This window comes from Xenopus tropicalis, chromosome 1, assembly GCF_000004195.4.
Source record: "Xenopus tropicalis strain Nigerian chromosome 1, UCB_Xtro_10.0, whole genome shotgun sequence".
NCBI classification, from domain to species: domain Eukaryota; kingdom Metazoa; phylum Chordata; class Amphibia; order Anura; family Pipidae; genus Xenopus; species Xenopus tropicalis.
The window spans coordinates 129600847-129626369 of NC_030677.2; the positions used below are offsets into that span (position 1 = coordinate 129600847).

Sequence of the window (25523 nt, forward strand, 5' to 3'; positions counted from 1 at the left end):
TATTTCCAACAGAAGATGTAGTCAGATTGCCATCAAAAGTCCCACTTTTTCCTCTGGGGCCCTGTTCAAAGGGAATTATTTAGGGTTCAAAGTGAAATACTTGACAGTGCAAAATATTGGCTTTCAGGGCCCTTCCCAGAAAGGGGCCCCCATTGGTTGCACCACTTCAATTCACCTTACAGGTAAAAGGGAACAGGTTGGATATTCCACATATAAATAACTGCTCCTACCCCTTTATTTGCACTTAATCTCTGCAAAGATCAAGATTCCCTACCGTTCCTAGCCTCGATCCCTAAAGACTATTTCAGAGCTGGGGTTTGGAGCTTCCTAGAGCTTAGGAGACAAATCATTGCAGGGTGCAAAGCAAAGTGCAGCAGGAGGGAAGGGGTTAGCTATTTGCATGAATAAACAGCAGATGCTGCATCCCACCCACAGTCTGCATCCCAGCCTAGATACCCACAGCAGCCAGCCCTGCACCTTCCCTGCCTAGGCCATCTGTGCCATTCCAACCTTCATCCAGCCCCTCGTCCGCTCACCTGAGAACTGCATCAATATGGCAGGAAAGTGCCCGGGAACCCAGGGATCCGGACTTACCCGAAAGCCCTCTGGCCACAGCTCTCCAGACTTGTCACCCTCAGTGGATATCCCAGTGCCTGCACAGTAGGGTCCAGCACAGAGGCTGCCTGCTTGTGTGTGTGGTGGTGGTGGGGGGAGGTGAGCTTAGTAGGCAGACGTGGAGCAGCACTGGGAGAGAGGCTTGAGTCCTGGAGGTATCTCATCTAATTCCACCATCTTCCTCCTCCTCCTTTTCTTCTCCCTCTGCAGCCACCAGCAGCCCTGCCTGTACGCTGAAAGCTCCGCCTCCCTCCCGGTGACATCAGTAGCACACACAGGCTGACTCTGGCACTCCCAGCTCTACTCACAGACAGCGTTAGGCGAAGCAACAACAATGCAGTAGTGTGTGCAGCAGTCAGATTTCCAAGGCTAATGTTGATAACCAGTCCAAGTTTATCACAAAACTAGCCCAAAATGAGCTAAAAGCTGTTCCAGGCCAAAAGTAACCAAAAAATAGGGCAATATGTTCAAGGAAAAAAAAATCTAAAAAATAAACGGTATAGGAACACATTCTCTTAGTGAAATGACAGCTTATAATATGCATAAAATGACTAATATGCCCTGTTTTGTGTGCCCAATGCATGCAGATATTTTACTATTCCTCAACTTGCACATCTTACAGTAAACTACATTATCCAGTATGCACTGGGGCTTCTTGTGTTGCTGAATATTAGGCAAGAAGTGTTTGCAAAGTATCCTCAACAAAACACAGCAATATTTAACTACATCTTTAATTGTTGGTCTAGAGCAGCACATGTGGGGATCATGTTTACTTCAGTAAGCAAAGACCATTACCTCCCAACTGTCCCAATTTTTTTCTGGCCAGTCATAATGTTAACAGCTCAGTTGGCAGTCCTGGATTCTTATTGAAAAGTCTCTAATTTCCCTCCTGCACTGGATGCCAAAAAATATTATTTAATTCATTTAATTAGATAAGTAGGCTTTTGGCAGAGAGCCCAGAATACTCAACACCTGCAACTTGGGGGAACTACTTGCATCGAAAAAGGGGCAATTTCACTATCCCAGAAATGTGTTCAAACTTTACATCATCAGCCAAATTTTGTAAAATGGGAGTGGTATTTAGGGGGTGTGGTCACAAAAAATGGGCATGGTCAAAAAATTTCTGCCATTTTGCAGTATTTATTCTTGTCCCTCTGCATTTTTCAGATGTTGGGAGGTATGCATTTCTTCACTGCCTGTCTTACTATATTGAACATCACCTGCTTGAGGTTTATTCTATTACAAATTTCTTGGGCAGTGGGAGCCCAACAATGGTCTATGTGTGGGTGTCCCAAATAAGAGATTTAAATGATTAGTAACTAGTAGTGTTGTTCAGATTTAATAGACATACAAAGGCTGGGATTTTTTTCCAGACAAGAATGAAATATTACTGTTGAATGACCTCTGATGCCCATAACAAAATAACTTGGTTTATTGACTGTAACCCCAGTGGTACATGCAATGGGGTGGTTTTGCTTCCAGAAATGGGATGACAGGGAGGAAAAATCATACACTGGGCTGCTAACTATAGACAAAGCAGACCCTTCCACTCCTTGGGGGTCAAGTGGGGAGTAACTGAACTAAATGTCTTAATATCAATTACATAAGGGACTTATTCACCTCTAGGGCAAAAAAAAAAAACACATAAATATATGTAAGATAAAAAACATTATGCTTTATTGCCCAATTCTGGCAGCATAATTAAAAACCCCTCACCCATAAAACCAAAAACAGTGAGTCACAAATGAATTAGATAATAAGAGTCCAAAAATAAATAAAATAATAGTTAGGATAACTATAAGTTAATATATTAGGATATCACACTATATTCAGATTGATGTACATTGCCACTTTAGTTGTAGTATTTTATAAATATTCCTCTTGAAAAAGCCATTTTCATCGCGAAACGATTGTCGAGGTGGTAACAAACGCCATTTGGATGTGGGTTCCCTCTTTCCCCTTCAATGTGGTGGATGAATGTTCAGACTGTACATTCATTTCGGAGGATTTGTGAATAAACTTCATGCAGATGCATGCAAGCGCATTACCGTGGTCATTGGATTTCGGCCTGGCAGTATTTCAAACTGCTAAAAATGACATGTGTATACACTGACTTGGGAGATGAGCATTAAGCACTTAAAACATGCTTGAATAGTCTTACACAGGAACCAGGCATTTATGTGTTATTAATCTACCGTTTGAACTGAGCATATTTCAATACAAATAGGGAAAAACCCGGTGAGCCCAGCTGACCCAATCCCGACCTGCCTTTCCTCTCCCAATCGCAGCAAAAGTATAAGGTGTGTGCACGGGTTGGGGGGGCAAGCAGGCAGGAGGGGCCCCTGGGGTAGCTGCCCGGGTGGGCCCAAGGTACTCCAGTCCAACCCTGAGCATATCCAAAGAACGTAATGTGCATGTACCACCTGGGTGCCAGACACAACAGCAGGGTTAAGAGAAGAGCAAGGAAGTTTATGGATAGCCAGTTAATAAACTATAAAATGTACATTCAGTTCTTATTATTTCCATTAGGCAAGCACAGAGTGTAGGGGGGGGGAGGAAGGATAATGGGCATTTACATTAATAAGCTATGCTATGTAGACCAGTCATGAGAAGTGGGTAGATCGTTATACTTCCTTTGGAATAAACCCTGCAGCTTGTCACAACTGCCAATGCAGCTTTAGTTATATAAAATAGGAAACATTGTTTTACTACAGTGCCTAAAAAGTTTTTCGTAATCAGGCCCCACTTTTTTTAGACACCAGCCTGGGGAAAAACATATTTTGTGTTAAAAAGGACATTTACCTTTACACTAACTTTTAGCATGTTCAGTTTTACAGTTAATTTTTTTTTGCTTATTTTTCTTTTTAAGCCCTTTATTACTCATCTTCTATTATGATTTTAAGACTGCTCTCTGGTTGCTAGGGTATTTACCTCATTGCAACCAGATAAGTTTAAATTATAAGCCTGAGAACTGCAGAAAATGGGAAAAATAGCTTCATTGAGTTGCCTTGTCCTAAAATATGATAAACTGCTAATTTATTATCTAAGAACAGAAATAAGCATGTCAGCGTTAGCTACCTGGGCTTTGTGTTAGCAGTTTCTCAATATGCTTTCACAGCTTAATTCTGCAAAGGACACAAAGGCAGGAAAGAGTAGTAGCTGTGAAGCACCTAAAAAAAATAGCTGTTTCAGGGTAAGACTGTTAAATGAATTGATTTTAGCAAATGTGTAAAACAATTTGTATTTTAAGTATATAAAAGCTTTGATTTTAAGGGCAAGGGCACACAGAGAGCCTTTGTCAACCTGCGCAGTCTTTCGAGTTTCCCATTTTTTTGGCAGATATCTACTGTGTGCCAGCACCTGGTTGGATTCAATGCGAATTGTCAACATGCGTGTACCCGCATGCTGACAATCCACCCTGTGTGCTCTTGCCCTGAGTATATTAAAACTTTCATATAGAGCTTAGCTCCCACTACAGGATAGATAGAGTGTATCCAGGGAATGGAAGTGGCTCTTCTATTGCTCACTTTTAGCTTCCAACAGTCATCTTGTGTACCTGCAGAGGCCAGCATACCAATGCAAGATATAGCTCTCCATGTATTCTGTACACATAGGTATGCTCATTGCATGGAAACTTGCACCATTGGCTGATCTAAGAATGCAACCCTAAAGACAATTTTGTTCACCCCATTTGAAATGAAAGAATGTCCTTGTTTGACACTACATAGATCTGGGCTCTATGAAAATATAATGCCATTCAGAGAAATACATGGAGCCACTAGGTTGGCAGGGGCAAAATATCTGATGGGCCTCTAGAATTTAAATTGATAATTGTGGGTTCTTCACAAATTTAAAAGTTTTATGGGGGTAATCACAGTCTTAGCAAAAAACAGGGTGCAAATCTTACCCGTGGTAAAGATGGGTCTGGGTGCTCATGACCCAGACCTTCAAGCTTAGGGAGCCATCATGGAGAAAAACACGTATAGGAACGATGTAGGCAGGCACTCCGAATTCCCAAAAGATGTGTAGCAAAAAGCAGCCATATTGTAGTTAAAAAATAGAGTTTATTTAATCCATATATAAAACAAAAAGAAAAGCCTTACGTGTTTTGTACCAATAGGGTACTTAATCATAGACTATTGGCATGAAACGCGTAAGGCTTTTCTTTTTGTTTTATATATGGATTAAATAAACTCTATTTTTTAACTACAATATGGCTGCTTTTTGCTACACATCTTTTGGGAATTTGGAGTGCCTGCCTACATCGTTCCTATACGTGTTTTTCTTCACAAGTTTGTCAACTAAATGTACACATAGTAAGACCATTTGAACAGAGCTCAAGAGGCATTGGTTAATTCTACAATAGCTGGTTAACTAGATAGGGATGGGCTAGGGTAGGAAGGAATCAGTCATGGAACACCACACTGGTCATTATTTAATCTGATTTCTTATGTCATCCAGATTAGCTGTGACATTTTACCAGCTATTGTGTGTTCAGGCATTTCCCACTTTGCTTGGTGCTCTTGCCATTTGCCAAGATGACGTTTGAACAAAAACATTTTCTTAATCAACATATTTGCTTAAAGATGAATATCAGCAAATAAGTAGGATTATTACATACAACAAAATACATTCAATCTTCTAATTGTTAAAAAGGGTCATCTGCAATTGACTTCAACGTGATTGTCAGGTTTTAGCTGACGTATTTTAGCATTCTAAATTGGTTTTGTCGCATAATAAATTGCAAAAAAAAAAGTATTTTTTTTCCATGACAAAATCGAATTTACTGCGACAAAAAAAAACTGAAAAAAAAAATTAGCTTTAGTAAACGTCCCCTTTCGTAAACACCTGTATATTTGCTTACGTTTATTATACTACTAGACAAATTTAGTTGGAGGAAAGGGGTCCTCCAACTAAAAACAGTTTGTTGCAAACAAGTCAGTTCTCCTCAAGGTAGGGTTGGCACCTTTTTATTTGGCGAACTTCAGGAGGAGGGGAGCACTGTGACACAGCGATGAGTGATGGGCTGACTGCCACATCATTCACAGTCCTGTCTGGATTTTCTAATTTGGACCCTTCTGAAAACCAGGCTGTCTGCAACATTGCTTTATGAGTCAGGAATGCAGAGAATATAAACAGTCCAAAGAATGTAAATGCAATGGCAATTACATTTACAAATAACTTTAAAACCATGCAAATATTTAAATTAATATGTATTTGTAAGTAACTTAGAATTACATCTTAAACTAGGAAAACTATACCCCCAGAATAAATACTTAACCAACTGATAGTTTATATTATCTTAACTGACCTTTTAAAGAATCTTAACAAACTGGAATATATGTATATAAGTAAATATTGCCCTTTTACATCCTTCCCCTTGATCCACCATTTAGTGATGGGCTGTGTGCTCCCTCAGAGATTACATGAATAATGCAGCTCTAACTGTAACAGGAAAAAGTGTGAAAGCAAAAGACAGAACCCTGTCCATTAATTGGCTGATGAGGCCTAGCATGTATGTGTGCCTTGGCTTGTTTGTGTGCACTGTGAATCCTAGGATCCCAGGAGGCGGCACTTAGTTCTTAAAATGGCAATTTTCTATTTATGATTACCCAATAGCACCTACTACTAAAAAAAAGTATATTTTTATGAAAATGGTTTTTTCAGATTAAGCAGGGTTTTACATGTGATATATGTTTATAGAAACCAACATTGTTTGGGGGTTTAGTTTACCTTTAACTCAGTGTTTACATATATCGCTAAGATAGGAAAGCTCTAAAATCAGATGGCAAAGCAGCTTAAACAAGGTTAAAACAGTTTACTGGAGCTCTGTATTCCTGTCTGCAGCGGAATGAGCAGTGGGTGTGTTTCACTCTCTGCTCATGTTTCACTTTCTTATCAGTGCCCGACTTGCTCTTATCAGCAACTGACCAATGACAATCCAATAAACAAACTCCTGTGATTTTTTTTTTTTTCCAAGTCTGGTACAGGACAGTCCCTGCTTTTATCTTTTTTCAAGTCTAGTACAGAGCAGTCCCCCTGTTTTGTTTTTACCTCAGGGCAGCCACTGGCCGCATAGGTTTGCAGGAGCTGTGATCACAGCTCATTTCAGGTAATAGCATAAGATGCAAAATACTAAGGCTTCTAATTAAAAATTGGTAATTTTTAATGGGTTATTTTGGTCTAAATAACATTATGATTTTTGACTTTACATCCCCTTTAATAATTTTTTACATACAAACCAGCACCCCTAATGGTCTTCAGCTTTTCTAGAAGTGACGTAGTAGAGATAAGCAAAATGGTGTCTTGACCAAATCTCTAGGCAAATCTCAATTGGCATCTGCAGCTATTTTCTACATGTCTTGGTGAATGTGTATAGGGTGAAAGTCACAGGGGAAAAAAAAAAAAAAAGATGGTTTGATGGGTGGGTGGCTGTAGAAAGCCAAGAAAACCAGCATGCATGCTGCGACCGCCTGGAGGGACTGTTTGAACAAAGCAATATTTGATTTAATTTATTTTAAATAAGCATTTCATGGATATTTCTAGAAATACGGTTACAGAAGTTCCTGCTTTTATATTTAGTGTAATGTCAGCTACTAAATAATGAATGACTTGCATTAGCCACTGTTAGGACAAGGGCACACTGCAGCATTTTAACAACAAGGGTCATTCATCTAGGTACTGTAGTAAAAAGCAAAGTTTTGGAACACTCTGGACCATTTCTAAAGCTTAAGGGGGCATTTACTAATGTGCGTAATTTTGTTTTCACGATTCATGTTTTTTTGTGCTAAAACTCAAAAATGAGAAGACCAATACGAAACTCCACCATCAAAAAGCTGTCACAGTAATGTAGAAGTCAATGGGATCTGTAATAGGCAACTTGTAACAATCTTTTGTTTCATTTGTGGTTTTCAGAGGTTTTCGGATTTTTTTCATTTGTAAATCCACAAATTTCTCTTTTTTGTTTTCTTTTCGTTCCACAATTTAATTAGTTTGTACTTTTTCAATTCAGATTGCTTAATAAATGACTAGACATTAGTGGTTATAGTGGAGATGAGTTTATTCATGGTTTCAAAAAAAAACTCTAAAACCACTAAAATCTGAATGTTGACAAATCTGCCCCTTAGATAAGGCCTAGGTTACATCAGACGAGAAATGCCTCTCCATGCTGCCCATTAGTCAGATGAACAAAAAGTGACTTGGTGCTGCAGATGTTTCAATTTATGTCAACGCCAGGTGGCTCAGAGGAGGGAGTTGGGTATTAACATTTTCTCCACCAGTTAAGAAACGATACCTCAGCCATACCCATTTCTATCCCTGATAAGTGCTGGTACCAGCCCTAGTCACATGGGTGCAATGTTATTCTAGTGGCCTATTTTCGCCTCTATATAGGAGGAAGAAAGCCTAGATCACTAGGGGGGTGCCAAAATGTTAGCCCCCCCGGCCAATGATTGCAATCACTTACCTGATACCCCAGACCAGTGCTCCTGTTACCAGAAAAATCGCACCAGCCCTGCATATCTGCGATCAAGCAAGGTCCTGCTTCTGCCTTTGCACAGCTTGCGGATATGCAGTAGAGTGAAAAAAGCCAAACTTAAACAAGAACATTGGCTTTTTTTAATCTACTGCACATTTGGCACCCCCCAGCGACTAACATTCCTTCTCATTTAAAAACAATGTTTGCCACTTCAAGTGCCCAAAATAGCCCCATGTGACACTGAGCCCAGAGTGTGCCCAAAGCATTATTTTTAGGCAATCTGTCTGGTTAGCAAAGGCACTGTGCCCAAAATAGCCCCATGTGCCTCTGAGCCCAGAGGGTGCCTAAAGCATTATTTCTAGGCACGGTGCCTGGTTAGCACTGCTATCAAGACTGCTAACTATGCGATCTTGCTTTACATGTATCAATCCTAGGATGAACAAGAGAAATAACACTAGCACAAACACAGTGAAATCACAATGCAAACATTGGAAGTGTCGCACACAAAAATATTTATTACATTTTTTGGTTAATGGGGAACATTTTTAGAAATGGTGAATAATGATTTTGGTTTTAGTACAATGGAAGTACTATGCTCTGAAAGATGTATTGCTTACACACCTTGGATATAAAAATGGAAGTCCCCTGGGATAACGCACCACCTCTGACAAAGGCCTAATTGTGCAAAGTGCATTATGGAGCACTAAGTCACCTGTTTGGTATGGTATGAAATTTTGTTTTTTGCTATTTAAGAACCTAATAAATGTTTTTGTGTGTGACACTGCCAATTTCTGTATTGTGATTTTTTGATAATGTTTGCAGGGCCTTGAGAAGTTGTTCATACATATAATAGATAACTCTATATATTTGGTACTATCACGAACAGTGAAACTAGCCTCTGTTCTAATCGATACAGAGTTCTGATTAAACTAACCTGTCTAATCTGAAATAGGACTTAAATATGAAAAAAAACGATAGTGCTGTGCTACCAGTGATATCTTTCCACCACTTCTAAGAGACTGTAGTATGTTCTACCTTTTAGCAACAACTGGAAAACCATATGTAATACACTGAAACCTAGCAGAGCAGATTAAAATAAAAGGAAATCTCTTTAAATTCATTAAAAAAAAACAAAGCTTTTCATTACATTACAAGGTTGTTGAACTCAGTTGTTCCAGATGTAAAGTGTTTTGTGTGTAATGTGAAACTGAAGTGCAAGAGCTTCTCCAGTTATTTTGTTTTTTAATTTAAACATGAGAAAGTGGCACAGTGATGTATTGGAAGAAGATCCATTCAAACATATGGTTGTTAGTAAACCATAAGGTATTTCAGCTTCTTGGAAATAAAGTGACCAGTTTCTTTTTATCCAGCAATCACTTGCTTACACTTCTCAAATAAAATAACTTGTTTATGTAACATAGTTCCAGTTGAACACAAAGGGTATTGCATGAATGATTTCTAAAAATAAGTATAACATTCTGAAATAATATGATTTATATGCAATTTTAGAAATAGTTATAGGGATGAAATTACTGTCTAAAAAATAAATAAAAGAAAAACACTGACAAAATTCTAATCCTTCCCCTTCAGCAGTAGATATCCTCATTAGTGAGGAGCACATGGTTACAAAGTGTTCAACCATGGCATGCCAAAATAATATTGCACTATATATAATCCAAAGTTTGCCTTGTTAGTGACCTTGCAAAGAGAGTAGCCATTTCCTGTATGAAGCAGCAAATCTGGACTGCTCAGGGCTACAGCAGTTGGTTAAGACACAGTTGATAAACCTGAGCTCAGAATCAAAGTTAAGAGAGTCTTGTACAGGAGCACGTTTTAGGCGTTTTGTTTCCTGGGTGTAGCCCTGTTTGTTGGGATCGCTCATTCCATCTATATCCATAGGGTTATTGACATAGCTCTGGAAGGGGGTGCTCAAATGTGAAATGTTCCCACTGCCATCGGTGATGCTCCCACTTGTAGGTTGTGGAGTGGCTGATTGACTTTGTTCAAGGAGTAGCTGATGAATCACGTTGAATATCTGGCGCCTATTAAAAGATTACAGAAAACAATGTAGAAGCATATTAGCACTGTATGGTATAAGATGTCTTTTGTAGAACAGAAACATTTCCAGTATAGGTAGGGAGAATTAAACTAAAATCTGAGATGTGGTCTGTAAGTTGCTTTAAGTTGAGGCCTTAAAATGATAATAAAATGATAATATACACCGAAAACACCTTTGCTAAAAATGAACACTAAGGGCTGTGGCACGCGGGGAGATTAGTCGGCCGCAACAGTGGGGTGGGATGGCATACGCGGCGCTGCGATTTCCCCCAAATAGCGTAAGTTTCCTCTCAAGACAACTTCAATCGAGGCGCCGCGTATGCCATCCCACCGGCGATTTACATTTTTGCTGGTGGGATGGCATTTCGGGGAGTTTAGTCGCCCACAACAATTTGTCGCAGGTGACTAATCTCCCCATGTGCCACAGCCCTAAATAGGCCTGGTGTTGAAATAACATCCTGCCTATTGTTTGAATGTTTTTTTTTTCTTATTTGTTGCCCATTATATACACTAATTTAAAGGCTGTTTACTGAACTCACCTTCCCCTTTCTTTATAAACAGGGCAATTTGTTCAGAGCTCCCTATCAACCTTTAAACAAACAAACCCCTCCCTTCTCTAAACAGCAGCCTTTAAAGGAACAGTAACACCAAAAAATGAAAGTGTTTTAAAGTAATTAAAATGTAATGTACAATTGCCCTGTGCTGGTAAATCTGGTAAGTTTGCAACAGAAACGCTAATATAGTTTATATAAATGAGCTGCTATGTCAACATGGGGGCAGCCATTGAAGTTGGGAAAAAGAAGAAAAGGCACAGGCACATAGCAGATAACAGATAAGCTTTGTAGAATATAATGGGGTTTTATCTGTTATCTACTAAGTAACCTGTGCCTTTTTTCCTGTAAATGGCTGCCCCCATGGCTACACAGAAGCTTTATTTATATAAACTATAGTAGTCTTTCTAAGGAAAACACACCAGTTGTACCAGTACAGAGCAGCATTACATTATATAGTAATTACTTTTATACACTTTAATTTTTTGGTGTTACTGTCCCTTTAAGCAGCTCATTATCAGGGGATTTTTAGTGGACTGGTAATTTGTTTTATCAGCTCCTTTGCAGTTCTTTGGGACCAGAAATGACAGGAAGTATGAAAAAGTTAAAATGGCTTTATGTTCCCGTTTAGTGCCAGAAACCATACATATTTCCTAATTAAAACAATAGGCAAAAAGTATGTTTAGCAAAAGTCATATTCATTTCACCTTGAAAAGGTGAAAGGGTTTATACTGCCTCCTTAAGAGTATTTGTGCCACTATGCCTGAATTCCCTACAGCTGCATAAATATATTAAGTGAACAACTGAATATAAAATTTAACAAAAAAGTAATTTACAGCTTCCTTTGTAATGGCAATATGAAATCCCCATCGTCTGACTTTACATGTAATAATCCCAAGCTGCATGCAGGGGTGAATCCTACATATTTAGCAGAGTATTTGCTTCCCTTCTGTTGTATAATTCTCCAATGTTGACTAGACTGAATAACAAGAAAAGGGTCCATGAAAGAAACGTGAGCAGAAACAGAATTGTGATCTTTCTGTCTAAATGCAACCACAATGAGCTATAATGGCCATATTTTAAAACTACTGAAGTAAGAATGAATGCTTCGGGGGTTGCATCTGCCTATACAGATAAAGATGTCTTCCTCAATGTGAATGCCAGACAGCGCACAAGACAATGGCTTTGCAGTAAATTGTAAGGGGTCATCACTTTCATTCCAGGATGAAAAAGCATCCCTAACCCATGAGACTATACACCTTTATAGCCTTTTTATATCTGAAAGGAACAATCATAGAAGAGAATTCAAATCAACCTGAGTAAACAGAAAGATATTCTTCTTGCAGCACTTTCAGTGAAATAATACATATCTTTCATTTTCATTCCAATTCTAAATAAAGGCAAACATATGGGCATATCTCCATACCCAAGTTTTTCACAGATCTTTCAGCAACAGACATTCAAAGGTAAAAGTATCACACTCAACAGGACAAAGGGAATCATAAAGGAAAAAGTATCACACTCAACAGGACTTGTGCAAAATAATTTATATATATATATATATATATATATATATATATATCTCTCAATCCAAATGGTGTCCGCACTCCAAGGCTCAATATTCTGCGGGGTGCTTAGCCAAAATTATGTATGCATAGAAAATAATCATCTGTGGCCAGCACACCCTTCAATGTTTCATCAAAAAAATTTTTATTGCAGATATATTGTTAAAACCAACGTTTCGGTCCTTGTTAGGACCTTTCTCAAGGATAAAAAAGCAATAAAAATGTTTTTGATGAAACATTGAAGGGTGTATATATATATATATATATATTTGTAACTTGAAAAACCTTGCACTTGTCATTTTACTAATTCATTGTTAAAGTACCAAAGAGGGAAGTTATAGTCAAGTACATCATTTTGCTGTACTGAGCAGCTAATTAGAGGAGATTCTTGGCAAATCTGCCTAAAGGGCCACTTAGGGCTCTGGCACACGGGGAGATTTGTCGCCCGTGACAAAACTCCCTGTTCGCGGGCCACTAATCTCCCCGAGTTGCCTTCCCCTGCCATCCCACAGGCGAAAATGTAAGTTGCCGGTGGGATGGCACACGCGGTGGCGTGATTTCGCGCAAATCGCCGAAAAAGCCTTGTGAGGAAACTTCGGCGATTTGCGCGATATCGCGCCACCGCATGTGCCATCCCACCGGCGACTTACATTTTCGCGGGTGGGATGGCAGGGGAAGGCAACTCGGGGAGATTAGTCGCCCGCGAACAGGGAGTTTTGTCGCGGGCGACTAATCTCCCCGTGTGCCAGAGCCCTTACATGTAAACTGGATACCTATGAAAAGCTAATTTCTGCATTTTAAGATGCATCTATATATTAACATTCTGTTTTAAAAAGTGAATTCTAATTTGATTTAAAAATGCACTAATATTCAGGTGGGTTAATGACTGCTGTTTTTTAGAAGCTTGGCAAATCTATAGTCTCATCTTTTCTCCACCTCAGAATTTGAGAAAATATTTGAGAAAAAGCTGAGAGTACAAAGCAATAATATTCTTAGTTGCCAGGGTCAGTGACCTCCATTTGAAAGCTGGAAAGAATCATAAGAGGAATTTAAAAAGTGGAATAACTATAGAGGAAGCTGTCATGGGGGGATGGCCCAGGGAATAGGGGGGCCAGGACCTGGAGTCTGCTTCTTCTATTGTTGCATGTCCCTCTTCCTTCCACTCGTTCTCTTGCGTCCCCTGGCCTACTCACATATAAATTCCTACTCCCTGCCCACTCTTAGATGGGAGCAGCCTGGGGGAACAAAAGAGTGTGGGTGGAGGGAAGAGGGCCAGGGCCCGTCATGGCTTGCTACTCTGCGCAGGGTTCCTCTGATTATTATTCTGCAGGGGGAAATGTCCAAGAGTAGTTACGTCGCTACATTTATTTTTCTCTCCCCTCTCCAGCTCCCCCTCCTACAAGAATGCTAAGAACTCCCTCCCCCCTCCCTTAGGAGTGTGTGATAAAGGCTAGACTGCAAACAGGAAGCTATTTAAAATGGCAGCTGTTGTCTTGAGCAAACAGAGAAAGCTTCTAGGGCTCTTTACTCAGGTATGCCAATGCTTTCTGCAGAATAAATTTATTGTTCTGGTGGAACTAATGTGGCGAATCTATTGGCAGTAAAATGCCAAAATGACTATCCTTCTCCTTTAAGGTGAACTATCCCTTAAAGTTTTAAATTGGCAGGGGTGTATACTGATTAATAGCTTAAAGGGGCACCAGTATAATCCCACAGGTAGGATACATAGTATTTTAAAGGGCATTTTAACGGTACACTGCTCCACAACACTTTATATACATTTGTATAACAAGGCAAAGTAATTGATTCCACACTATCCATTTTCCTTTCAATGGAATATAAATATGAGTTACCAGATAGGATTTTAATCCAAACACTAACCCTTCTTATTTTACAATACTGAATATGTATATAGATGTTTTGCTTATGTCAATGTGTAAACTAAATTGAATCCAATTTGTTCTACAGTGTTTTTATTAAACCATGGGTTTTTACTTACCTATGGCACCACAATGTTTCATGCCCAGGATAGGAATCAACAAGCTCTCTGTTGAGTTCCATTTCTTCTTCTAATAAAAAGGGAAGATCAAAACATATTTGGTTCCAGTTGGCCTCCTCTTCCCGTGGAAGACATAGATTTTCCTCATTTACAAGCAGTTCTGTGACATTATCAGAGTCCTTTAGTGTTTTACTCAGTAAAGACTTTAGCAGGAACTGACGATAGTGGAATCCACTGTGGTCTGAAACATGCATGGAAACCCAGTGTTTGGTGGAAGACAGCTCATCGATCAGGAGCTGAAAATAAAAAGGAAACCAATCACAATCCAGAAAAACAACTTTCATCTGATAATTAGCAGTATCACATAGTTTGCTCCAATATTTTAAACATATGAAGCCTTAAATGGTCAAAAATGCAGAAATCATGTAGTCAGTTTGGTAGTATGTACTGTATTTATATCCTAGTTGGGATCAAGTACATGTACTTATTATTACAAAAAAAATGGAAATAATTTTTTAAAATATGACTTGATTAAAATGGAGTCTATGAGAGATGGCCTTTCCATAATCTGGAGCTTTATAAATAACAGGTTTCTGGATAATATGTCCCATACCTGTACTTCTAAATTATCAAGTTGCATAAAATAGCTCTAACTAAGACAAACCTATAATACTGAATATTGAGGAGTATTCATTTTAAGTATTCAGTGCGTTTAAAAAACTCTCTGCATATAGTATAAACAAAGGTATGGAGGATTCAGAGATTCCTTTATCTTGTAGTTCCCTAATCCTCAGATTTTTTTTCCTTCTACAATATTGTTAAAAAGTTAAAAATGATTTTTTTTCTAAACCCATCAAATCCTGATACAGCTGCACTAGTGTGCAAAAAAACATTTTAACAAAGGAGTACTTAAAAGAAGCAGAAGAAGAGGTTAGCTGGTTTTCATTAGATCTGCAACAAGCAAGAACAAAAAAACACAAACCTTTTGAGTCTAGCCTGCAAAAGAAAAAGGCAAAAACCTTCAACTTCGCCAAGCCACAGCAAAACAGAGCCTAAGATAAGTGCTGACTAGGCAAGCAGAATTTGTAACATGGATTGAAGTATTTCTTTGCATACTAACAACTTTTGATTCAACATATAGAGTCAGCTCAAACTCTTTTCTATATAAAATACAGACGTCAAAATAAAGATCCTCCAGCTGGCTTTATCTTTAAACTCCTGGTATGTCTGGGAATGCTGTACGAAAACATTTTACACAGATATAAACAGAGACTCCTCGAACTGAGGAGTTTGAACCGTTTGAACTGTTATATATATATTATAGTGATAGCCCCCAAAAATAAAATATGAATTCTTTGAATTATCAAATGTAATTCAAAACTACTTAGCAATACAGTTAAAATCTTTAATAATTTTAAAGTTATTAGTAAATTAAATTGCAATTAAAAGCTTATTGTCTGTTTGTCCTTTGCATTTTCCTTCTCAGTCTGCCAGACTACATAATCAATGTAAAATAAATCAACTCTCCTCCAGCTACCAGTCCCCACACTTCAGTTATACTCTGTAATTAATCACAGAACATGCAAGGCATTATGGGAATTGGTGGAGGCGGATGATAGTTGACTACATACACAATGTTGCAGTGGTATGACTAGATAAGAAAAGGAGAAAAGGGAATTATAAGAGAGACAAACTGCTTTCAATTACAATTGCAAATGACAATGAATGTATATTGTAAAGTTGCTTTGACTTACATATTGTTTCATTTTGATTAAAAAAAATCCCCTTTAGGTTAACAGCACAAGAGTTGCTTTTTCTGCTGGGGTATACCTGCACCTTGTATGTGTGTGCGTGCATTGACAGGCACAGGATCAGCCTGTCGGCGCACACAAAGAGTAGATTTTGATACAAAAAGGTGTACTTCGGCATTTTGAAGTTGAAATAAAATCTGTTTGTGCGCTGATCCACTGCCTTTCAGTGCACACGTGTACACACATTTGCTGAAGGTAGCAGATCACCTATACTGGCATATATACTCATTAAAGGAAATTACTTTTGTGCCATTAGCCTTAAATTAATGCTTCGTTTATCATGGAATTTGATACTTGTAAACTTGAAAAAGATAACAGTAACAACATTAAATGGAACCCATGTTGTAGATTCATGCACAAAACAAGTGCTGTTGTGGAAGGAAATAAAACAGGATACAATTAAAATGCAGTTGTTAAATTATATAAATTATAAATTACAGAGACATACCAAATTAGTGCATTCTTACACAAGTGTGACTTTTTTTTGGATTTACAAGATAATTAAATTCTTTACCTTAGCATTTAAATTTCCAAGGTGCTGTACAACCCAGATACGATGGGACCAGGAATTGTAGTTACTTGGGTATCTTCCAGCAGCCTCACAGCAAACATGCATTTCTTCTTGCACAATTGCTTGAATCCTCTCAGAGGTCTCAGGATGGGTGGCATCCTTGCCCACAACAGCAGCCACAACTAATTCCTGCACAAGACGTTGCAATACCCAGCGCCTGTATCACAGGAAAGCACAAGAGAAAACAAATTTTAATCAGACATTTAATTGCAAAAGGCCTGCTGCCACCCCCCGCTTGGTTTGTTTATTCCATTGTTTTGATACTCTACTGGTGCTATAAGCTACTAAAAATTGCACGTTTTTTCCTTCATGTTGTTGTGGTTGAAACAGATACGGTGTTATTCTAATCACAAGGGGTTTAAACACCAGTGCAATTTTTTTTTTTTTAAATATCTATATTCTTTTTATATGGGAGGAAAAATGTAGTCCATTCATTAGTTATGAAAAGTACATTTTGCCTCTGACTGCAGAACAATGCAGAGGTTTTTAATTGACATATCAATTTACACCCTCTCCTGGGTGCAGAATACTCTTAAAGTAACCTAAAAACATTACTATCCTTTCATCCCTAACAAACTGGCAAATGAAAAAAGAAAAAAAAAAAAAAACACCTCAGTGATCAGTTTTAGATGACAAAATATTTCCCATGGCATGGCGAGGGCTTTAATGTGCCTAGCTTACTCTACACCTACTCCGTTGGAAAGTGTCAAGAGATCGGTTTATAAATTGTTGCTGGTGATAAGGATGCTGTGTTTTTTTGGAAATTGTGTTCTATTGGGAGTTAGATGTAATTTACTCATAGGGTATTTTATCACAGAATTCTAACCTCCCAAATTGTTCTGTGTATACCAATGAGATGAGCCCACAGAGCAGTCTGACGGGAAACTATTAAATCAGTGACATCACAGCTCTCGGGGGAAATCATGTTTAAAAAGCAGTCAAATCTGCTGGAATCTTCCAGTCAGAGAGCACAAGATTAAATGAGTGCTGATCGATAACAGGATAAGATTGGAAAATGCATGCATGTCAGCAAAAGATATACTGTGTTTCATAGGTCAAATGAAAATCCTGTACAGCATTCATAAGTCATTCTCTTAAAATTTGTAACATTTATATTAGGGAGGCAAGGAAAGTAAAAAATCCTAAAAGGTCACCAACTTACGGAACATTAAAAGACATGTAAAGTCTATTTCACTAAGGGGTGCCAAAATATTAGGAACCACCAAGTGAAATAGATTGCTAAGCCTTTCCTTGGGTGCTCCTGTTAGGAAAAAACTGCACCGGCCCATGGAAAAGCTACCTAAGCGCTGTGCCGGCATCTCTGTGCCTTCAATCTTCTATCCTTTGGCAGTTGGCAATCTGGGCATGTGCAGTAGAGGAGATCTGCCGGTTTGACTCTACTGTGCAAGCCCGAACATGGAGTTAGGCAAGGGAAGCCTGGGACGCTGGTAAAAAGGTAAGTAAAATGCTGGCCCAGCGCTTAGTTTTTCCACAGGCTGGTACCAGCCTATTCTCCTAAAAGGAGCACCAGACTAGAGAAAAAACTTAGTGATCAATTTCACTGGGGGAATGCCTAATATTTTGACACCCCCCAGTGAAATACACATACTGTATATACTCGAGTATAGGCCGATCCGAATACAAGCCGAGGTACCTAATTTTACCTAAGAAAACTGGAAAAACTTATTAACTCAAGTATAAGCCTAGGGTGGGAAATGCAGCAGCTACTGCTAAGTTTCAATAATCACAAAAAAAACAGTAAATTACATAAATTGAGGCATCAGTGGGGTATTTGTTTTTAAATATTTATTTAAAAGAAAAACCATAAACTAGCTCTGTAAGTGGAGAAGAGGGTCAACAAAAACAATATGAGTACTACCCCATGCTCATTGCGCATTGGCAAACTGGTAGCAGACCCAGTCCCGGAGGACACATAAGGGGGAATAAGTATTGCGTGGGCCAGGGCACTGGAGGGTCTGGTTGCAGGTGGCCTAATTTGCACACAAAGGACAGAGGGTGCTAGTCTGGAGGGACCCATGGCACCCGACTCGAGTATAAGCCGAGGGTGACCTTTTTCAGCACATTTTAGGTGCTGAAAAACTAGGCTTATACTCGAGTATATACAGTATATACATGTTCTTTAAAAAGGATATAATTCTAGTTAGGAAAAAATGCATTTCAATTGACAGGAAAGATATTATATGACAATCGCAAGTATATATTAACAGTTGTGAAAGGTCTTTAAGTCAGATATCCCTACACTAAAGTGTAAAATAGTTTAGAAATTAAATTATAGCTGCCACTGATATTTATCTAGCACAATATTAACTTGAGAGTTGCCACACTTGTTGCTTCAGGTACCCAAATGTGCTAAATTTGTCTATTTTTATTATGCAGTGTAAATTACTAACCACGTGCCTAATGCGGATAATAAACTAAATTTTACTTGTACATTGTATTTTGCAAATGCTACGCATAAAATGCACGGTAGTTTAAATTTAACCAAATAATTTTTTTTTTCTGTAATAATAAAACAGTACCTTGTTCTATCATAAATCGACACACATTAAATGTAGTAGTCAGAGTAGTTCTGGAGACACCATACAGTAGGGATCCCCAACCTTTTCTTATTCAGTCAAATGTAAAAAGACTTGGGGGGCAACACAAACATAATAAAAAAATTATAGGGGTGCCAAATAAGGGCTGTGATTGGGTATTTAGTAGCCTCTATGCATACAGGAGGCTTTGTTTGGTAGTACATCTTGTTTTTACGCAACAAAACTTTCCACCAAGCCAGTAATCAATAGAAAAAAACACCTATTTTGGAAACACTGGGAGCAACATTCCATTTAGTGTGCTAATACAAAATGAATAATAATTTGGCGTTATAGGACACTCTCAGAATAAATAAAAGCCAGTATGAATACTTACCTTGTACCATGAACGTTTACACAAACTATAAATGTGTAGTTTTGATTTATTTTACTTTTAGAATTGAAAAATGCGTTATTTTTCTTCTTTGGCTCTCATTTAAGCCCAATCATACCAATCAACTTAATATAACAAGGCTGGTCAAATTTTACATAATCAGACACTCATTTGACATTCATCTTATGTACGCTCATGGCCATCAAGGTATACTTGGTTGCTTGGCTCGATTAGATTAGATTAGATTCAACTTTATTGTCATTACACAGGTATAAATACAGGGTAACATAATGAGATTTAGCATCTAATCAGAAATGCAAGGGACAGCAGTGCAATATATACAATATAGCACAATGTTCCAAGTAAAGCATCTCCCAATCACTGCTGGCCAGTGGTTTTACAGTGTCAAAACTGGCACTTGCTCGTAAGTCTGGCCCGACAGAAGATTATGTAATTGTATGTATGTTTTGCTGTCTTTCATTGGAAAAAAAATTAACAAAAAAATGAATATAAAATACAGCCATATATTATTAAACAATAAATAGTAGTCTATAATTTTTTAAATATAAAAATAAAAACAAATTCTGACCTGTGGATCCATGTCTCAGGGCTTTTTGGAAACTTAGTCAATGCCAGTTTTCCAAGCTGTAAATCTTTAACTGGGTTCAAGGTTCCAGACTGTATTAACTCTTTCCTGTAAACGCAGATAGATTTTATATTTCCAACAGGTCATAATGCATTATAAGCACATAGACTGTAAAAGTATGTCATAATTACACAAGAAAAAATATTTGTAAAGAGTAAAGATTCTCAAACTGCAAGGTAAAGGGTCACTATTGGCCTCTCTTCTGTCCAGAGTATTAAAAATGTAGTTAGATAAAAGAGAAGACTATTTTACAAACCATGTTACAGTATACCCTCCGAGGAGTGTTTTCTTAAATTGTTTATTTAACTCTACTTTATCATCTGCATAACCTTTCTAGTGCTGCTCCCCAATGTATAAGTGGATCTCACACCCTTTAACACTTTTATAAAGGCTTTCCTTTTCTTTCTATTTGTTTTTATAAATGCATTTTATATACTGGGTCTCTGGAGATACATAAGAAAATACATGCATGTTGTCATGGGTGGGCAATACACGTTTGTATGAGGTATAAGATTTGTAAATATACTTGCACATACAGTATTTATATTTACATTCTGTGTGATACTCATGAACAGTTAGGAGATGCATATAATTTCAGTCAAGTGTACATAAAGTCAGCAGATGTACAGTGCAGTATTACTTGGAGACGGTGGCATACCTTACATTCCATGCTGTAGTAAAATCTGGGTTCAGCAGAAGCAGCGTGCAGGTAACATCGATCAACTCTGCAACCAATCAGAAATATTATAATAATGTTTATCTAACAGCCAATTTATATCATATTACATGGCCTATTAAAGAATCTTACTAGCCTGGAATACATACATATCAGTAAATATTTCCCTTTTACATCTTTTCCCTTAAGCCACCATTTTGAGACGGCCTGTGTGCTCCCTCAGAGATCACCTTCCTGGAAATAATGCAGCTCTAACTGTAACAGGAAGAAGTGTAGGAGCAAGAGACAGAACTTTGTTCAGTAATTGGCTGGTGTGACCTAAAATGTATGTGTACCATTGGTTTGTTTGTGTGCACTGTGAATCAAAGGCGGCCCTTAATATTTAAACTGGCATTTTTCTATTTATGATTACCCAATGGCACATACTACTAAAAAAGTATATTTTCTGAAAATGGTTTATCGTGGTGTTTTCCATATGAGCAGTTGTATGCAACATATGGTTATAAAGACCTACATTGTTTGCGGGTACAGTTTTCGTTTAATTATAACTAGTCATTTGTATTCCAAGTACAGAAAAAGACATACAGGTATTGGACCCCTTATCCAGAAACCTATTATTCAGAAAGTTCCAAATTATGGAAAGGCCATCTCCCATTCCCAGACTCCATTTTAATCAAATAATTCACATTTTTAAAATGGATTTCCTTTCTCTCTTTAATAATAAAACAGTACCTTCTACTTGATCCCAACAAAGATATCATTAATCCTTATTGGAGGAAAAACAATCCTATTGGGTTTAATTACTGTTTAAATAGTTTTTTTTTGTAGACTTAAGGTAGGAGGATCTGAATTACTTTCCGTAATTCAGATCCTCCTACCTTCCTTATCCGGAAAACCCCATTCTGAAGCTTTCTGCATAATGGTCCCATACCTGTACTGTGTCAGAACAAAGAACATTTGAAGGATATTACATGTCATTTTCAAAGTAGAGTATTCGTAAAACAAAAAACCAAACATTTTTATTTTACATCTAAAAAAGTTATTGTTGCTTTACGTGCATGTATGAGAGAATCCATTTCTGGTATTCATGTCTACATATTTTCTGTAAAATAAGAGGTCTTCTTGTGTTTTATGGGCAGGATTCTGTATATACATACACTCAGGGCGTGATTTATCAACGTTCAAATTTTTCAAACGAATCAAGTTTTTTTTGCACCAAAACTCTCAATATCAGAATTATGGTTCAGAAACTCTAACGTCCATTATTTATTAAGTGCAAAAAAACAAAAACTTGAACTTCAAACTTCAGTATCTAAAAGCTTACGATTTTATGTAGAAGTCAATCGGAGTTGTCCAAGGCAAAATCATGCCGTATTTTCAATTTGAGACTTTTACGTTTTTTGTGTTTGAAATATATAAATGAAACTATGTAAATATATCTATATGACTAGTACTGACCAAGGGCTTAGGCCCTTGGTCAAATCCACCAAATGACTAACCTGTTAAGTTTTTTGGACACACATGAACCCTTAAATATCCCAACTTTCCCGTTCAACAACTGGCCAAATGACAAAATCACTCAGGCCAACACAGGCTGTTCAGCTGATAACTACATACAAATGTGATCTGTTATGGAATAGTTTCTTTACTGCCATGTTTCTGTAAGGGTGATGTACTTGTCTAACTGAGCAATTACATTACAGCTGCAGAAATCTAATAGAGGAAAGGTGTTTGTGCGATGCTTTGAGTGCACCCCGGAATCACATAACATATCATATGTGTATGCATAAGGCCTTTTACAAACCATATGAAGCAAAATCTTTGCCATATGCTGAGATGATTTTCTGAAATGCATTTCTCAACTAGGCTAGGCTGTTGTCGAGAAAAGAACAAATCTAGGCCACTTATGTGAGCTGTTGCTGCTGTGTCACTGACTCTGCAGCAACTAATAGCATTTGGAGGACTCTGGAATGTCAGAATGTTCACACACACAGTCCCTTTCTTTGCCAGCTATTGTTCACAGTCTGACTGTAGGCATATCTGCAAGCTTTACAATCCATCAAATTTCTGGACCAAGATGGCTTAGAAGCACAAATTGATTTATTTACTTTTTTGGCCTCTAGATGAACATAAAAGCAGTGAAAGCATTGCAAAGCAAACATGCATTTCCCTGTTGCTGCACAAAAAATAAAAGCTGAATTCTTACCAGTGAGACTAAAAAACACTAACATGTTTCTATGGGGTCTTTTTTCTTTAGCCAAAAAGAATTTAGAAATTTAGGATTATAGGTGGTAGCAAATTATCCCTAGTTCAGTAATCAAATAGCGGTACATTCTAGAATCCAATACAATATCTTAAGTGATCTTTGACCAAAGCTTAGTATATAAAAGTTTTATAAATAAGGATTCAATACACTAGCCACAGTCCCTAACCCTACTGAGACTTCTTTTTCAATAGGAAATGGGACTACAGCTATCTCTTCATATCCATCAGCTATGCAGGGTCTACCTTCTAATCCCACTGTAATATTTCTTTACCATCTCTGTCTTGCATGTAATTATTTATTTTACACCCAACACAACATTTTTCAAAAAGTGAAATTGGAGCTCGCCACCGTTGGCCAGAGTGAAATTCTGCCACTTCCTATTCATTTCTATGGTTTTTCATAAATGCATTTATCAAATGGCACATTCTTACCATTAAATCTCACTGTACAAAGCTTTAACTGTTGATAAATATGCCCTTAAAGTCAAGCAACTCTGTAGCTCTGGAAAACTGAACATGACAATTTTTTGCTTTGGTGCATTTCTACCGAAAACACATTACATAGCTTTATAGGTATTAGTCATTTTAGATGTTGGTGTTGTGCCCTCAAAATGGTGGTTTTAAACACATCTTTATAAATACACCCAACAAGGGGCCAGATTCAATTTCATGACCATTTGTTTTATTTATCACTTGAAAACTTACAGGCAACATTTAATTTTAGGAAAAAATACTTTTCTCCTAATTCAGTTCTTTTTTTTCCCATAGACTTCAATAGAGTTTGCATGTGATAAACATTGAGAAGTTTTTCTGAACTGCATTTGGCTGTATAAAATTCAAAATTCAATAACAGTCTAATGAACAATATTACATTGCAAAATGCAATTTTCCCCCCCCCCCCCATTTACAACTTTTATTACAGTCCACCATAGTAGTTTTAGTGATTTTTGAAACCACAAAAAAGTGATTTATTAAAGGGATGTTCACCTTTAAATTAACTTTTAGTAAGACAAAGACATACTTCTGAGACAATTTGCAACTGATTTCATATTTTATTCTTTGTGGTTTTTCAGTTATTTAGCTTTATGTTTAGCACCTAGGGTCTTGTTTACCGTAGCAACCAGACAGTGGGTTGAATGAGAGACTGCAATATGAACGGCACAGGGACTGAAGAGAAGAAATAAAAAGAAACGATAAAGACAAAATTGCAAAGTTGCTAGGAATGGGACATTCTATAATATACTGAAAGTTAATTTAAAGATGAACCACCCCTTTAAAACAGCCTAATATAAAAAGAACAAATGAAAAAAAAATCTACAAAAAGAATACAAAATACAAAAACTTTGCCTAGGACTGCTTCCATTGAATTCTATATGACCTAGCCAGATGTAGATGGCAAAGTTTTGTGGTAGTGTTTTTCGTGGGTTTAAGGTAATTGGTATAATACATGATTTTTAGCTCTAAAAAATATGATTTGTGAAAATAAACAAAATATGAATGTTAGTAAATGGGCCCCCAAGGAATGTGCACCAAGGAAATTCAAATTGTGTTTATCTGGCTAAACCAAATTTTACAGCTATAGTCTCCCAAGAACACTGGGGACTGTAGATGGGAAGCAACCAGTAACATACAAGTTAAGCTAGACACATTTTGGTTGTGGAGAACCTTTAAGCATATTGAGGATTGCTTTTGTAGCTAATAAAGTAAATGACGAAGGTTAGTAAGTATCCACAGGGATGCAGAAAGTTGAGATACAAGCAAAAATATGACCTGGATTTAGCAAGGTCTTTATTTGATCTGCCAAAAGATATTTAAAAGTCACTGTTCAGATCTATTTAAGAAAGTCAGTTGCGTATAGGAAAAGGTTTTTAGGTTCAAAGAGCTTAAAAGCCTGGAGTGATGGAGGCACTGGAACTGGATATCTGTATCTAGTAGCTGGGATTATCTAGTCATCTAGAAATGCCCTTAAAGCCAATACAGTTTAGAAGGTTAATGTGAACTTGCAGGTACAAAAGCAAAACATCCTGCCTAACTAAAATGGGTCAGTTACAGTATGTTTAAAGCCTTTGGCAAAATCCTGACTACATTTTTGCCAGTGCTAAGATATATGTTTTTCATAGGCATGCTATACAAAGATGACATTCAGAACCCTCAGTTTTGAGAAAACTTTGTGGTCCCTCCACAAAAATAGCATTCCGAGCTTCAATAATTCACTGTGTGCTTACAAAAAATAAGCTTATTTGAATATTGTCCTATTGTCCAATATTGTGCCTATATTGCAGCTATATTGTCAGGAGTCAGTAATTTGTAAATGCATAGGACAATGGCTAAAGAATTGTGTAAAGAGATGTTTGTTAATGA

The 25523-nt window shown here is 37.5% G+C and overlaps 2 protein-coding genes across 5 annotated transcripts in view; both read right to left on the bottom strand.

The window, feature by feature from the left end:
* apba1 (amyloid beta (A4) precursor protein-binding, family A, member 1) overlaps nucleotides 1-888 on the bottom strand; it is a 92695-nt gene extending 91807 nt beyond the window's left edge. Inside the window, exon 1 of one of the 4 annotated variants that reach the window (XM_004910773.4) lies at nucleotides 595-888. In XM_004910773.4, the coding sequence (XP_004910830.1) occupies nucleotides 595-779 (185 nt within the window). In that variant the 5' untranslated portion in view covers nucleotides 780-888. Of the gene's footprint in view, nucleotides 1-536 lie in introns of all 4 variants that reach the window. The other 3 variants (XM_002935588.5, XM_004910774.4, XM_004910775.3) reach the window with 3 other exon arrangements.
* Nucleotides 889-9482: 8594 nt separating this feature from the next.
* The window catches only part of ptar1 (protein prenyltransferase alpha subunit repeat containing 1), a 29442-nt gene continuing 13401 nt past the window's right edge, over nucleotides 9483-25523 (bottom strand). The window contains 5 exon segments of the mRNA NM_001126747.1: nucleotides 9483-10134; nucleotides 14266-14561; nucleotides 16591-16804; nucleotides 20165-20269; nucleotides 20880-20946. Coding sequence (NP_001120219.1) covers nucleotides 9783-10134; nucleotides 14266-14561; nucleotides 16591-16804; nucleotides 20165-20269; nucleotides 20880-20946 — 1034 coding nt within the window. The 3' untranslated portion in view covers nucleotides 9483-9782.